The 16,993-nt window shown below is 38.8% G+C and overlaps 1 protein-coding gene across 1 annotated transcript in view; it reads right to left on the reverse strand.

Annotated features, from left to right (window-relative positions):
- Positions 1–741: 741 nt before the first annotated feature.
- LOC310929837 (receptor-type tyrosine-protein phosphatase gamma-like) overlaps positions 742–16,993 on the reverse strand; it is a 114,585-nt gene continuing 98,333 nt past the window's right edge. Inside the window, exons 16-30 of the mRNA XM_083892686.1 lie at positions 14,929–15,020; positions 13,832–13,928; positions 13,606–13,688; positions 12,389–12,523; positions 12,159–12,293; positions 9,992–10,167; positions 9,726–9,861; positions 7,771–7,917; positions 5,197–5,290; positions 4,657–4,733; positions 4,374–4,502; positions 4,111–4,257; positions 3,029–3,171; positions 2,206–2,341; positions 742–1,044 (exon numbers count right to left, since the gene is read on the reverse strand). Of these exons, the coding sequence (XP_083748812.1) occupies positions 898–1,044; positions 2,206–2,341; positions 3,029–3,171; positions 4,111–4,257; positions 4,374–4,502; positions 4,657–4,733; positions 5,197–5,290; positions 7,771–7,917; positions 9,726–9,861; positions 9,992–10,167; positions 12,159–12,293; positions 12,389–12,523; positions 13,606–13,688; positions 13,832–13,928; positions 14,929–15,020 (1,874 nt within the window). The 3' untranslated portion in view covers positions 742–897. The remainder of the gene's footprint in view (positions 1,045–2,205; positions 2,342–3,028; positions 3,172–4,110; positions 4,258–4,373; positions 4,503–4,656; positions 4,734–5,196; positions 5,291–7,770; positions 7,918–9,725; positions 9,862–9,991; positions 10,168–12,158; positions 12,294–12,388; positions 12,524–13,605; positions 13,689–13,831; positions 13,929–14,928; positions 15,021–16,993) is intronic.

The following is a 16,993-nucleotide window of genomic DNA, read 5'->3' on the forward strand; positions in this document are numbered from 1 at the left end:
GGAGCCGTGTGTGTGTGTGTGTGTGTGTGTGTGTGTAGACCGACACACACGAATCTCCAAAAAATATGAATCTACACAATGACCAGTGGACAAAATTAGCAAAAGTATTTAAAGAAAAAAAAAAACATTGGCTGGCTATTGAGGATATAATATATATATATATATGTATATATATTACAAAACAATATAACAATATAAATCCCTCTAAAAAAAAATGTTCACATTACATGTTGTAACAAACAAACTTAAACAAAGTAATCCATAAGTTTACATCACACAAGACAGCAGTGAGATATTTGGACATTGATGTGAGTATTCGGCAGATAAAGAGTCATCTTCACAAAGATCTCCACGGGCCGCTTAGTCTGATTGATGTGACAAAGTGACAATGCATGCTGGGATACGTCGTGATGCAACGATCACAAGTGGATCGCCTCAACTCGTCCCAGTCTTTATGCGTCAGGGTTTTTGTTTTTGTCTCGTTTATGGTCCGAGGATCACAAAGCATTTTTTTTGTGTCATGTAGCCAGAATTGACCTGGCTGGAGTTTAGGCAGTAACACTGATAGTATAGTGCAAACCGGACAGAGCTGCTGCTGCTGCTGCTGCTGCTGCTGCTGCTGCTGCTGCTGCTGCTGCTGCTGCTGCTTTCTTCTTTTCTTTCCTCACGCCAACTTAAAAACAGGTGCAAACACTCAGCAGGATAACATTTAAGACGGGAAATAAAGGACAAAAACATAAATATCAAAAAACCTTTTATCAGTATAAAAAAAAGTAATAAGGTTATTTCATTTAATCAAGAGTCTGGCAAAAAAAAAAAAGGCCTCAGAAAAGTTCTCCGATTTGTTTTTCTTTTTTTTTTTTTTACAAATGAAGTGCCCGTACAGGGATCAGTTCCTCAGACGAGCGACTCCATGCTCTCTGCAGGGTCAGACTCGTCCGATGTCACCGTCACTCCGTTAGTGTCCATGTGCATGAGGCTGAGGCCACACTCTCTGTTACTCACCAGGCTGAGCATGGCTTTGTAAAGGTACTGGTACTGCTCCTGTGTACACACAACAACACAACAACACAACAACAACACACAGTTTAAACACTAATCACTGTTCTTTATCTACACTGCTACAAATGTTGACACAAATCTAACTCATATTTTAGCAAACAAATGTAATTGCTTGAAAATCACAATGAAAAAAAAAGCAACTTTTTTCTTTTGATAAAAAGTCGTGAATTTCATTGTTTAATCTCGCTAATTTATGACTTTATTCTCGTAGATTAAGACTTTTTTTTCGAGATTAATGTCATAAATTTACGAGAAAAAAATATGCAAATTCTGTCGTTAAATCTCGTTAAATTACGACTTCATTCTTGTAAATTAAGACTTTTTTTCTAGATAAAATTCGTAAATTTACGAGAAAAATGTTGAGAACTTTGTTGTTTACACTCGTAAATTTATGACTTTATTCTCGTAGATTAAGACTTTTTCGAGATTAAAGTCGTAAATTTAGGAGAGAAAAAGTTGCGAATTCCATTCTTTAATCTCGCTAATTTATGACTTTATTCTCGTAGATTAAGACTTTTCGAGATTAAAGACGTAAATTTAGGAGAGAAAAAGTCGCAAATTCCATTCTTTAATCTCGCTAATTTATGACTTTCGTAAATATACGAGAAAAAAGTTGAGAACTTTGTTGTTCAATCTCGTAAATTTACAACTTTAATCTCATAAATTAAGACTTTATTCTTGTAAATTGAGACTTGTTTTGGTTTAAGAGGAGCAAACAGTACTTACTGCACAATAAATGTCTAACAGAAATAAACAGGCTTCAGTAAAAACCACAACAGAGATAAACAGAGGCTGGATAATGGATTTAAATTTCTCCTTTTTTTAAAAAAAAAACAAAAAACTTAATCCTTAAATTTAGGCCAGGAAGTATTATTTAACATTTTATTTTTTGCTGCATTTTAGAGGCCTTGAATGAATTCATGCCACCACAAATGTTTCTGGGTGACATTATAATGAGTCTGTTGGCCACTTGATGGCAGCAGAACAAACACTAAACAACTGTCTGACAATTTCACTGTAGATTTAAAAAAGAAAAACGAGGTGGACATTAACACACACACAGCAAATCTCCACACAGTGACTCCTGAAACTTTACACACATCATCTGATTCCACTGACTTCACAACACGAGGTCATACTCACTATATCAGTGAAGACTCCCGGCCTCATGAGGTTGATCATCTTCGCCACCTGATAGATGTCGACGACGCCCTCGTTCTCCAGCTGCTGTGAGAGTGTGGTGAGGGCGCAGAACATTCCCGCCGACACTGCTCCGTACCTTCACCACAGAAAAAAGACGTGCGTCTCAAATTTACATTCATTTTTATTGCGTTGTCAAAAACGTGACGTACAAAACAAGTGTTTGACTTGAAAGAAAGCAGAGGAATAACAGAATATACATATAGAGTACACTGTAGTAAACTGCCTCTACACAGAGACTAGTTATTAAAGCAATTACTGTTCTCCTCAAACAACAAGCACTTGCGTCTGGCTGTGTGTGTGTGTGTTTAGTCTGTGACGACTTCAGGTCACGTCTGAGTGTCTAGACCTAAAGTGAAGAAGAGCGTTTAACTGATGGTTTCACCAGTAGCAGCTGAGCTCTGAGAGCGAGAGAGAAGAAAAAAAAACATCAACTGGGAACTTCAGTGAAAGTTGTTATGACTGTCTGCTTCCCGACACTTAAACGTGGGGTGTTTGTTTATCCTGCAGATTCTCAGAGCCGGCGAACGCCAGAAGGATCTCGAAACTCAAGCCACGGGGAAAACTCTCAACATTTTAAGGTTCCCCGTTTACTATCTGACGAGTTCAAACTATTCGGATACGAAACACACATCCAGATGCAGCACATAATCGCACAATAAGTGACAGCGCATGAGACAGTTTCTTTCGCCGAGTGCTTAAACAATGACATCAGATGGCTTTTCGAGATCAAAAACTGACAAGGTGAAGGTGAAGAATAACATACTCATCGTGCACGATGGTGGGACCGTCTCGTGTCATGGCCTCTTCCTTGATGACGCCGATGAGCTCAAAGGTGCTGCTGAGCGGAGCGTCAGGGTTCGGCCATTTAGGGCACTGGAAATGTCTCACCTCCAGAACATAGTCATCCTGTCACACACACAAACACACACACACACGAGGGAGGAAAATGTAAACACACACATACACCGTGACATACATGAAAGAACAGGACTTCCTGAAATGGCATCACATCACATTAATAATAATAATAATAATAATAATAATAACTAGGACTGCATGCAGTCATGATAGGGTCCACATCCCACACAGGGGGAGTGCAGTAGTTCCTTGACCAGACTTGTGAATCCGTGAAGCCTTTCGACAACTTTCCGGTTTGATGCGTTCAAGTCATTTATGTATGGTGCAAAATGGCCAAAATGGCTGCCAAAATTCCAAAAGGCCGACTTCCTGTTGAGTTGAGGCCATGGTTACGGTCGACTTTTTTGTTCGTCTCGGTCTATAACATCTTCCCACCAAATTTTGGGAAATTCTGTGGAACTCAATGTATGCCGAAGTTATACGGCACTTCCTGTTTTGAGGCGAATGTTCGAAATTCGCCAAATCGGCGAGGATTGCTGTAGCCACAATGTTTTGAATCAGCCAAACCTTTGAACAACATTTCATCTTCGATGTGTCCAGTACAGATTGCCTCTTTTTTTTAATGTCGGTATGACAAACGTGCTCAATCGAGTTTATGTAGGTTGCAAATGGGCAAAATGGCTGCCAAAATTTGAGTTGAGGACATGGTTACGGTTGACTTTTTTGTTCGTCTTGGTCTATAACATCTTCCCACCAAGTTTCAGGTAATTCGGTGAAACCTAAATTGCCTATGTTTTCACCTTAGGGGGCGCTATAGAGCCCTTGAGCAACGCATGGGTTCAGGACCATGCCAATATTGCATTTTCACCAAACCAGAAGTTTTTATGCACGTTTGAGCCACAGATATAATAACAATCTGAAGGATTTCAATAGGATCCGTTACGGCCCCTCGAGCCCTAATAAAACACAAAGTACAGGTGCAGATACCTGAGTGGCCTCTAAGATGAAGTCATGAATGATGATCTGCTCCTCGTTGGAGAGGCACAGTCTGTCCTTGCTGATGAGTGTGACAGTGAAGGCGATGCAGTTCATGGCCTCTTCGCGACTCGGCCAGTAAACAAATTCATCCTCCGCCTGCAGAGAAGAAGAAGAAGAAGAAGAAGAAGCAGCAACATGAGTCTTATCAATATAAAAACATACAGACAGTGTTCTGAAAACATATTATTATTAAGTTTTTAAATGCTGCGTACCAGGCCTTGGTTGTCAGGCAACATGACGATGATCTGAGCGTTATGGTCCCAAATCATCCTCCAGAAGTCTGTGGTGGTGTGTGGTAAGGGATGCTGGGTCACGATGAACTCATTACTCCTGTAGTAACCCTGAGGTGACAAGAGGTGAAGCTGTTAGGGCCGTTTCTGGAGCTCAGAGCGCTTCACACACTGATGAACGACAGTCAAAATAAAACCACAACAACTGACAATGACAGACGACACAAAGAACTGTCAGACACGTCAATATCAGAGAAGACTGTACCATTATGTAGGACGCGTTAATGTAATCCGTTCCTTTCATTCCAGGCAAAGTGGTGAGGCCGACCCTTGCTCGCTCCGCTGTGAGGAAGCAGAGAAGAAGAAGAAAATCAACACTTTAAATCACAAACCACAGCTCTATAATATATTGCACTGGCTGATAATGCACACATTCATTACCAGTCATCACGGTTGCTATAGCAACAGGCACCCTCTGTCAGGGAGAAGCTCATAGAGAGATTAACTTATAGGATTATGGAAATAGATTCTAATTTTAGAGCAGGGACTGTCTTTAATAATACACAGAGTGAAAAATATATAGAAACGTGCAAAACTACTCACTACATGACTATCATTTTGATTGTCTTTAAGCTCAGAGGGAAAGGTTCTACAGTTGTTATGGTGTTTCATCCTAAATGCTGCTGTACAAATCTTTTATCCAAATGCAGCAGATTTACATATCACATATGACCTCGCTTCGCCCTTGATAAACCACAGCTCAGGTGTTTGAGCGCGCTGTGGTGGAACAGATAAAGACACTCACAGGGAACCACTGAGGAGTTGCGGTTCTTCTCCTTGTTGCAGTCTTTGTGGGCACTGAAGCACTCCACGAAGCGAGCGTTACACTGAGTCAGAAGCTGTGGAGAGAGAGAGAGAGAGAGAGAGAGAGAGAGAGAGAGAGAGAGAGAGAGAGAGAGAGAGAGAGAGAGAGGAGAGAGAGAGACGAGAGCAGAGGACGTTATTATCAGAGGGGAAATCTGCGACTGGAAATTAAAACCAGACACGACACAAATGAGATATAAACGTTGTTTATCGGCAGGAATAATAGTCTTTTATGTCGACGAGAGCCTGAGCAGCTCAGGAGGAAATAACATCAGTGTGGAGTTGGTCAGATACCGGATATTGGTCAAATCGTCAGAGGCCAAAATGGTGGAAATGATGATTAAAAACTATTAAATAAATACGAGTATTAAAGGTGCATTATGTAATAAATGATAAAATCCTCCTAATATGTCACAGAGACTCAGGAATAATGTTCATATAACAAACTGAACTCACCAACAACAACAGTACAGACAAAATATTTGCATTAAAAAAAATATTTTGCAGACTGCAAATCATGTTTATGTTTTGAAATCATGTTTTGGCATGTGGCGCCACCTACCGCCGTCTACCAATCATTGCAGTCAGTAGAGTCTCAGCCGCCGAGCAACCACGGGTTGCCAGTTACGTCAGAAAACGAAACCTAAAAGACCTCGGTATTTTGAATTTGAATGTAGTAACTGTTTTTTGGCCACATTCTTACATATGGCATCTTTAAATATTCAGATACCTTTGAGATATGTTAACAAGTGTTTTTTATTTTATCTCATCGAGAGTTCCCCCGTGTCATCGTGTGGTCATGTGACCGATGAATGTGTAGGTGCCACTGATGACGGCTCTGCGCGGGAACGGACGGTCGAATTTCCAAACTGCTTGTGAAACAGGGATTTTGAGGAAATCTACCCTGACTGCACCTCTACCCTCCACCGTCATTCCCAGATTCTTGCTCCAAAAACCAAATCAAAGGTCAAAAGTCAATGTCGCAAGTAACAAAAAGTCGCAGGGTCGATGAGGATCGCAAGTCATCGCAACGACTTGGACAATTTAGATTTAGACAAAGGCCGCCGTCGAACACTTCAATGAAACACCGATGCAAACTGACATAAACGGAGAATCAGGACATTTTGCCCCTAATTTTCCCTTATTCCCATTATTTATTTCGAAGTTAACGCAAGAGATAAGCGTGTAAAGTAAGTCTTGATTTGAAGGAGTCGGCCTCAGCATCATGTATTTCTGGTTAATTCATTGTTTATTTCTCATTTAGTTTCTAATAATTTTTTTATAGATTTTTTATAACCTGCTCACTTTACAGTTTGTGGAATGTTTGTTTTCCAGAATTCAATGAAAAGTAGTTAAATCTTAGATTTTGTGCACGTTTCTTGTTACGCGTGTCTATTTAAGAATACTGTATGTCCGGCATTAAATACGCATGGCCGGAATTTTTGAAACATTGGCACGTTTCCACCGACTCGGCACGGCACGGCAAAGTGCGTGATGTCACCAGACTGCTCTGCACTGATTGGCCAGAGCACTGTCAGAGGAAGAGACGTCCGACACAAGGATCAAGCCGAACTATGCCGAAGTGTAGATCAGTTAAAAAGACTTAAAGGACTCATATTAACCACTATATCTTCAAGTGAACCTTGTCCCCCTGGTGTCCTCATGAACATGTCTGTGACATGCTTTGGTCAAAATACCTTAAGGATGAAGCACCACAGCAGTTCAATCACTCTGAACAAAACAGCCCTGTTCAGAACGCTTTTGAGCGCCTGTCTCTTTAAATATGCAAATGAGACAAAGGAAACTGTGGCAGCTAACAGCAGTTAGCATTTGGAAGTTTGTGTAGAACTCTGTGCTGCACTGTGTAGAACTCTGTGCTGCACTGTGTAGAACTCTGTGCTGCACTGTGTAGAACTCTGTGCTGCACTGTGTAGAACTCTGTGCTGCACTGTGTAGAACTCTGTGCTGCACTGTGCAGCCAAGAACAGAACACTTTGCAGACTTCTGCTCTTCCGGATACTATTGCCCTCGTCTGCACTATTGTGTTTTTTAGGGACAAAGTAGAGCTCCGCGAGACAACAATTCCAGGAATGTCTCATTGTGACGTAGAAATGAGTGCAGAAGTCAATATCGCGTGTTTTATCTCCTGTATGAGTGAGTCATATTTTCCCAAAGATAATATAAGATTAAGAAGTTTATTTTGCATAATATGCCCCCTTTAACAATCCAATGGGTTAATCTCCAAAAATGACCAGCAAAATCTGGGCTTCATGGGCTGTCAAAAATATTTCCCAGCATAAACTGTGGACGGGACATTCAGACAGGAGTTCATTACACACAACATCATAGTCACGGACGTCACTTCGTCTCTTCCCGTCTATAACTATAAAACCACCGTTTCACATTCGCTAACAAGCCTCTGACGCAAAAGACGGTCCGGACAGCAGCTGGCCTCGCCGCTGCAGATGGTGACAGCTCGTATAAGTCAGATCCCCCCCAGAAGGTTCTTGCTCACCCTGAACTGCTTCTCCAGCCGCGTGTAGCCTGTGGAGTTGGGCGTGAGGATGCTGTTGACGTAACCGTGCAGCTGCCAGGCAGGAACCTCCGTCTCTTTGCACACGATGCCCTCCGTCAGAGCGTCATGGATGAAAACATACTGCTCCTGTAACATAACGATTCAACATGATAAAGAACAAGTGCCACTGAATTAGGAAACAAATGAAAAACAATCACTTTTTGATTCAAGTAATTTCATCAGATATATTAATATGTGCCATGGAAAGCAAATTAAACAGTGGAATAAAAGATAAATATACATAATGTCGACAGGAGCCTTAATCGGTCGATATTGATGCAGTTGCTATGTTGTAGTGTTTTAATGAGCTTCTCATCTTTTTAATTAAGAGTTGATTAACTCAAGTTTATTGACGAATAACCACGGCATACGATAAAAAGTCCTCATTTTCTACTTATTCAAGTAAAATTACACGCACTGTTCTTGCCAGAGAGAGTTTGTCATGTTTAAATACGAAGATAATTGACTGATTCCAGACTTCCACAGATGGACGGAATAATAAACTGAGGAAAAAAAAAACACATTTTCTATCAAAAAAGTGAAGTCACAATTTGTCTCAGTGTCAGAATACTTGCAAACCTGAAACAAGATCTGTAAAACACAGTATATGTGCAATATTGACAACCATTATGATGCATAAATACAGAACATATCACCATTTAGGATTATTAAGACAGTCTCTCAAGACTAGTAACAGCTGGGGAAACTTAAGAAATGGAAATATAGGTCAGGTCATTTGAATCTGCATAGAAATTAGCTGCTAAATGGAGTGGAGTTAAAAATACTACAGCACTGTGAAATTTAAAGGGTTATGGACATATTGCATACATTGGTCTTTATTTATGTATATATGTCTACATACATGTATGTAGACATATACAGTATATATACATAGGTATGTATATATACACATATATATGTATACGTGTATATACGTATATACATATATACACACATACACATACGTGTGTATATATACACACACGTACGTGTATGTGTGTATATATGTATATGTACACATACACACGTATGTGTATGTGTATATATACGTATATACATATGTATATATGTATATGTATATATACACATATATGTATATGTGTATATACATGTATATATACACATATACATGTATATACACATACACACGTATGTGTATATATACGTATATACATATATACACACATACACATACGTGTGTATATGTGTATATACACATACACACATTTGTATGTGTGTGTATATACATATGTACACACAAATACATATATGTGTATATATATATATACATATGTACACACATTTATGTGTGTATATATATATTTACATATATGTACACATATATGTACAGTATGTATATATGTATATGTGTATATGTATATACGTATACACACATACACACGTGTGTATACGTTTACACACACATATATACTTATATATCATACATATACATATATGCATATATGTATACATGTGTAAATATATAAATGTACATATACATATATATAATATTTCACATGATTTGTATGGTTTATTCCCTTCATTATTATAAAACTAAGTTTTAAAATAGGACTTCACACTCAGGGATCAGCAGACACACACACACACACACACACACACACACACACACACACACACACACACACACACTCACAACAGTGAGAGGAGGCGGAGACGACTGCTGTGTTACGTGTTATAAATCTGTTCTGTGTTTGTAACACTTTGCTCCGTGTTTTCATAAATTTGTAACGCCGTGACCTTTTTTTTTTTTTTACTCGAGCCAAGAGCAGTGAAGTGAACGTCTGTCCTCGCTCCGCCTCCGCCTTTAATCCTGACCTTTTCCTAACACGCCGTTTCTCCTAAGTGCTGAGAAGCGATGATTTAGTGTCTCTTACCTCCGTCTGCACCAGGTAGTTGCGTTGTGTGCGGATGTGTTTGAGGAAATCCAGGACACTGACTGTGCTTTTGTCCTTGATTTGTCGCAGCATGCTGTCAATGACTATGTATGTTCCCGTGCGCCCGACCCCTGCACTGGAAGAAAAAAAAAGCAATATGAGCATAACGGCAGGCCCATAGAGGGAGCTGTTAACCAGGTCAGCAAATATGAGAGAGTCTGACACAGGTGTACTAGTTTATGTAGCCCTGGATATATGAAATGTACCTGCAGTGCACCAGGACAGGACCCATGTCTGCAGAGTGAGCTGCTGCTGATGAGCGGTTGATGAAAGTGAGCACAGGGAGAGTGTATTCTGATACTCCCATGTCAGGCCACTGTGTGTAGTGATACTGGACCACAATGCGTTCATTCAGCTTCCCCTTTGGATTCCCCTTCTGGCTCTGAAACATAAAAGCAGACGAGGCCCCGGTGAGAGGACAACACACGCCCCTCATTTATTGCTCATTAGTATTTACTACGCGCCGACTCCCAGCTGTAAGTTGTGTAGTTGTGAAACCAGCTCACTAATTAAACACGTCCACGAGAGCTATTTAAGGGTCAAACATCTGAGCAACAACAGAATCAATGTACAAAAATAACACTTTTATTTACTTCAAATTCCCGCCAAAAAAGAGATTATGCACTAATAATGAGCATGAAAAATACAGGGAAATAAAGCTGTGCTGTGCAAAAGGTTAACGCAAGTGAACGCATGACACGTTTCCATGAAGTATGAGTGAAAAAAGACGCGAATGACGTCATGTTTACGTGCCGCGACACCAGAGTCCAGGCGCCGTTTACCAGTTAGCTCCGTTAGCTGCATTAGCTCCTTTTAGCGCCGGTTAGCGCGCCTACAGTGGAACTGGAGCGGTCTGTTTATTAAAGGAAAAGAGCAGCGCTACAAATAACCAGCGTACCTGTGTACTGTGTATGTGTGCCTCTGTTTAGTTACTTAAGAGACTGATTTTAACAATCGGGAGTCACGTAAACATGTCACGCGATGTCTTTTTTAACGTTGGCGCCGTTAACGCACTAACGTGCCCAGCATTACAAGTTATAGATAAGCTTACAAAAATGCATATACATTACTGTATATCAATTATGTTGACAATACACACAATGACTCTGTATTTGTTTTATAAATGTGAAATATAATAAAAATTATACCACCAGGCAGAAAATGTAGATAAGTAGAGCATAGGGTTAAATGTCTGAAACGTGTATGTGACGTCACACGTCAGTCTTCATGGAAACGTGTCATGCGTTTGACAGCACTAAAATAAAGTTACCCTAGGGTTCAAAAGTTTGGGGTCACCTATGCAATTTTTTTTGGTGTTTTCCCTTAAAAGTCACACTTTTATTCATCAAAAGAGTTGCAAAATGAATAGAAAATATAGTCAAGACATTGACAAGATTAGAAATAATGATTTTTATCTTTGGTCAAAGAACCAGCAAAACTGTTTTCAGCTGTGCTAACATCATTGCACAAGGGTTTTCAAGGGTTTTCTAATCATCCAATAGTCTTCTAACACCATTATCAAACACAATGTACCATTAGAACAGTGGAAATGGGCCTCTATACACCTATGTACATATTACATTAAAAACGTTTGCAGCTAGAATAGTCGTTTACCACATTAGAGTGTATTTCTAAAAGAAAAAAGTGATTCTCCTTAAAAAATAAGGACATTTATGACCCCAAAACTTTTGTACTGTAGTGTATATTTACAAACATTAAGTTGATTTAGTTCAATGTGGTTTATCTTTAGCACATTCCTTAAAAGAGTACTCCATCAATTTAGCGCTTCGGACTCACGGTGATTCATCTTTTTTCTCTCTCCACACACTCTGGACACTCCATTACCCATGATGCAAATTAACCACCGACAGTTCATTTGACACTTGGGTGTGTTCTGCTCGTAGCTGCCGAGGTACAGCAGCCTTGAGGCTATCGATGGCTATCCGTGTAAATACACAGTTTTTGCATCGGTTGCACTGGTTTTAAGAGTTGAATTTTAGTCACTTATCAATACATTCATACATATTCTTGTTTACAATCAATGTCATGTTTAAGCACCAGTATAGTGTTGTGTGGTCTACTGTAGTGAGTATACGATCTTCCACCACCTGCCCATTCCTCAGATTTTAAACTCTAACAGACAAAAATACAGTCGATCTCCTCAGACTTTGATATGTTAAATCACTAAAGTTTCCCCCCCTTCAAGTCTTACATGTGCAGCCTGATTTAACGGTTACTGCACACTTAGGATTTCACATGCAAACAACCTGAACTCACTCAACCTGAGTCAGTCAAACAAAAAAAAAAAAAGTTTCAAAAAGGATTAAACACTGACTGGTAAAGAACATACAGCGTCTTTGACTTTTAAGTTACCTTTTTAACTTTGGTGTTCCTGATAAGGAAACGCCTCAGTGTGTAGCAGGCGTGCACTTTGGTGCTTTTCAGCGTCACCACGATGTTCCCGTACTGCTCGCTGTTCTCCATCGGCCAGTACTGGTCACATTTCCTCTGAGGGGACACAACACACACATATATCTCTCCATTAATGATATTTTATTTTAATTAAAATACAGTAAGTTTGTGACGGACGGATGTGAACCTACTCTTCCTTTCTCCACCAGGTTTGTGATCATGACAATAATCCCGGTGTTCTGCTCCCACACCATCCTCCAAAAATCCTCGAACGTGGACTTGAGAGGACCCTGAGCAGCGATGTACGCTCGAGGACGGTTGTAGCCCTGAAACACAGAAGTCATCAAGTGGTGTTACAGACGAGAGGCAATAATGAATATGGTATTAATTACTAGGAGTAATTCAAGCTAATTCTAATTCTCGATTAAATGGTTTGAGTGTTTTTAAGCACTTAAAACAAGTTTTCTGATTTTCCAGCTCCTTTAAATGTGAACATCTTCTGGTTGCTTTGCTCCATATAACAAAGACATCATTCAAACTAGATACATTTTGGGATTTTGGACAAAACATGACATTTGAGAACCATCCTTTCCAGGGTTTTGACAAACACTGATTGACATTTTCTAAAATGTTATTTTATGGACTAAACCAGATGTGTCAAACTGCGACGCCCCAATCAGTTACTTATATCATGTTATTATGAAAACATGGACATTGTGAATATATATGAATATAATACTAAATAGTTTATATTTATATTTTTTATCATAAGTATTCACTATTATTATTATTATAATTAATAATAACAATAACAATAGGACAATCAGTTTTAATTACCACATTATTAAATGTATTACATTCAACTTTAAATGACATATATTTACTGTATAAGCTTGTTTGGTGGTTTAATAAAAGTAATAATGTTATTATTCACTTCATTTTTGATTGATTTCTCTATTTTTGACCATAATATATTTATTACGCACCATGAATATGTTATTATTGTGAAGTACACATCCTTCCATTATTAAAACGAGCACTTTTACTTTGAAATTCTGTAAAATATCATAATTTTCCCACTTTTTTCTTTACTCTATTCTGGCCCCCATTGACCAAACTTGATGCTCATTGGCCCCGAGGTCATTTGAGTTTGACGCCCCTGGACTAAACGATTACTCGATTACTGGAGAAACTAATGGACAGATAAAGCGATTATGAATATAATGGTTAGTTTCACACGACCAGTGATAGAGCTTATGTGGCTGGTTCACCAACTTAAATGAGTAGCTCCTTAATTTAACACAACATGATATTTAGCACCAATTTCACAGCCATTAAAACACAAACAACAACAACAATAAACACACATATATATCTTCTACGACACCACGTCGCTGATAAAACTTACATCCACATAGTTGGCATTGATGTAATCTGAGTGTTTGGCGTCTTTCCCGGCCAGCGCTCGTAATTTCACTCTGCTGTGGTCATCTAGTGTTGGTGTGAATTATTGAAAGCATGAAAAAACTTGTTGTTATTAAAACATTATTGGATTCTGCAGCAGTAAACGACATCATCATCATCATCATCATCATCATCATCATCATCATCATGGGATTGTCGAGGCGACTCACAGGCCACGATGTTGATGTATCTGTTTTTGTGCTTGTTGTCGGGATGGTTGGAATGTTCGGCCGTGATTTTCAGGTCTGCAGTCGAGCGCTGGACTTCCTGGAAATCGCACACAAACACACAGCGAGATAAAGGCTTGTTTGCCAAAACAATCGACTTTCTTCATATGCGACGCGTTTTCATTGCGGTGCGTTTGAAAAGCTTCAACATCCAACGACCCCAATTAAAACCAATCCTCTCAGGGGCCCAAGCCTTTGCCTAGTTCTTTTAAAAAGTGGCCTCAGAGCAGACCATCTCTAATTATGCTCCCCCTTTTCTCTCCATCTCTTTTCCTCTCAACCATCTGTTCAAAATTAGTAACTCTGCACACAAAAGGCATGCAGAGAATAATCCCGCTAATGTTCACACTCAGCCCAACTCGCAAATAGAAAAAATAAAAAGGGGGGAGATGAATGATGCAGAGGAGCCTATCATCACTTACAACCACAGAAGACTGTCTGGGGCTGTGTGTGGAGCTCTATTTAGTCAGAGCAATTCTTTAAAAAGGCCCAGCGAGTAAAATTGAGGTGAAATTATTTTTAATTTGACAGAACTTAATTTGCGTTTCAATCACCTGATTACATCAATTGTTGTTTTCCCATTATCGAGAGCCAGGTCGGCTAATTGGAAGCCATGATTTTGGACGACAAAAGAAAAACTGAAGGCGACACAATGTTCCATTCTACACACTGTACACACTCGTGCCACGTATATGAAATATTACCCATCTTCGCTTCCGCACTAAAGCTAAAGTACAGCTCAGGCTGAAGGGGAACACGAGCTGTAAAGGCGACTATTCGGTCACAGAGCGAAGCACTGAACACATTTTAGTTTTGTCCCCGAAACGTCAGTGGATCACCAAAGCTATTACAGTTTATCCCGAGGCAGTACTGCACCAGCACCAGCTTTCACGGCAGTCAATAAAAATAGTGTTGCCCGGCACACGTTTTCCTAAAAAGCCACTAATGTCAGCATGAATATACAGTAGAAGACAAATATAAGGTTGGCGATGCATCAAAAAAAAAAAGAAAGAAAAGAGGACGTGGTGTTTACAGCGTACCTCAAAGTCCTCTGCAAATCCTTGCAGGTTGTTCTTGTAGAGCTCCATGACGTGTTTGACAAACTGCTTAACGGGAATGGCGTCCATGTCATCTGCAGAGAACAGACAGGATTATTATGAGTTAGACAATCCAGCGTTTGTTTAATTCAATTTTATTTGTATTTGTATAGCGCCAAATCATAAAATACATTATCTCAAGGTACTGTACATCATCACACAACATCATGCAGAGCAGAGGAAACAGTTCACACAATGAGCAAACGCTAGGCATCAGTGGAGAGAAAAAAAACTCCCTATTAACAGGAAGAAGAAATCTCTGACAGAACCAGACTCAAAGATGTGCGGCCATCTGCCTGGCCCGGTTGCGGTGAAAGGAACAATGGGGGACAGAGGAGAGGTGGGGGACAGAAAGGACAAGAGGGAGGTGAGGTAGACACAGAAGAAACCAGGAGACCAGGAGCAGATATACAACAACTGTATCAAGTTATCAATGCTGAGCATGCTAACGCGTTACGGCGGTTAGCGGCGTTAGCGAATGATGTGTTTCCATTGACGACTGAGTGGAAATAGACGCTTATGACGCCATGTTTACGTGCCGCAGCTACAGAGTCCAGGCACTGTTTATCAGCGTACCTGTGTATGTGTGCCTCTGTTATTTAAAGTTACTTTTGAGACTAATTTTTAAATATCGGCAGTCAGGTAAACATGCCACGCGTTTTCATTGCCAAATCATTTTGGAAAAAGAAAAAAAAAGAAAAAAAAAAAAGGTTTTTTTAAAAATATATTTTTCTATGATTTGAACCCCCAGAAAGCATCTCGCGACCCCAATTGGACCTCCAGAAATCATTCTGGAATTCTGGGAGGTCGCCAAATAATTTTCGAAAAATATAAAAAATTAAGATTATTTTTTTTAATATATTTTTCTATGATTTCTGGGGGTCGCCAAATCATTTTGGAAAAATGTATTAAAAAAAAAAAAAATGTTTTTTTTCTAAATATATTTTTCTATGATTTGGACCCCCAGAAAGCATCTCGCGACCCCAATTGGACCCCTAGAAATTAATTCTGGGGGATCGCCAAATCATTTTGGAAAAATATTAAACAAAAACAAAAAAAAAGGTTTTTTTTAAAATATATTTTTCTATGATTTGGACCCCCAGAAAGCATCTCGCGAGCCCAATTGGACCCCCAGAAATGAATTCTGGGGGATTGCCAAATCATTTTGGAAAAAAAAAAAAAAAAGGTTTTTTTAAAAATATATTTTTCTATGATTTGGACCCACAGAAAGCATCTCGCGACCCCAATTGGACCTCCAGAAATCATTCTGGAATTCTGGGAGGTCGCCAAATCATTTTCGAAAAATATAAAAAATTAAGATTTTTTTTTTTTAATATATTTTTCTATGATTTCTGGGGGTCGCCAAATCATTTTGGAAAAATGTATTAAAAAAAAAAAAAAAATGTTTTTTTTCTAAATATATTTTTCTATGATTTGGACCCCCAGAAAGCATCTCGCGAGCCCAATTCTGGGGAATCGCCAAATCATTTTGGAAAAATATATAAAAAAAAAAAAAAAAAGTTTTTTTTAAAAATATATTTTTATATGATTTGGACCCCCAGAAAGCATCTCGCGACCCCAATTGGACCCCTAGAAATGAATTCTGGGGGATCGCCAAATCATTTTGGAAAAATATATATATATAAAAAAAAATGTTTTTTAAAAAAAATATATTTTTCTATGATTTGGAGATCCCACAGAAAGCATCTCGCGACCCTAATTGAACCACCAGAAATGAATATATATATATATATATATATATATATATATATATATATATATATATATATGTATATATATGTATATGTATACATATATATATATATATGTATATGTATACATATATACATATATATAAAATACCATTATATATATATATGGGGGATCGCCAAATCATATATATCTATCTATATATAGATAGATATATATCTATCGATCTATCTATCGATATATATATAGATATATAGATATATGAATATGTATATATATATACGTTTACAGATTATGT

The sequence above is a fragment of the Microchirus variegatus genome (assembly GCF_963457635.1).
Source record: "Microchirus variegatus genome assembly, chromosome: 7".
NCBI classification, from domain to species: Eukaryota; Metazoa; Chordata; class Actinopteri; order Pleuronectiformes; family Soleidae; genus Microchirus; species Microchirus variegatus.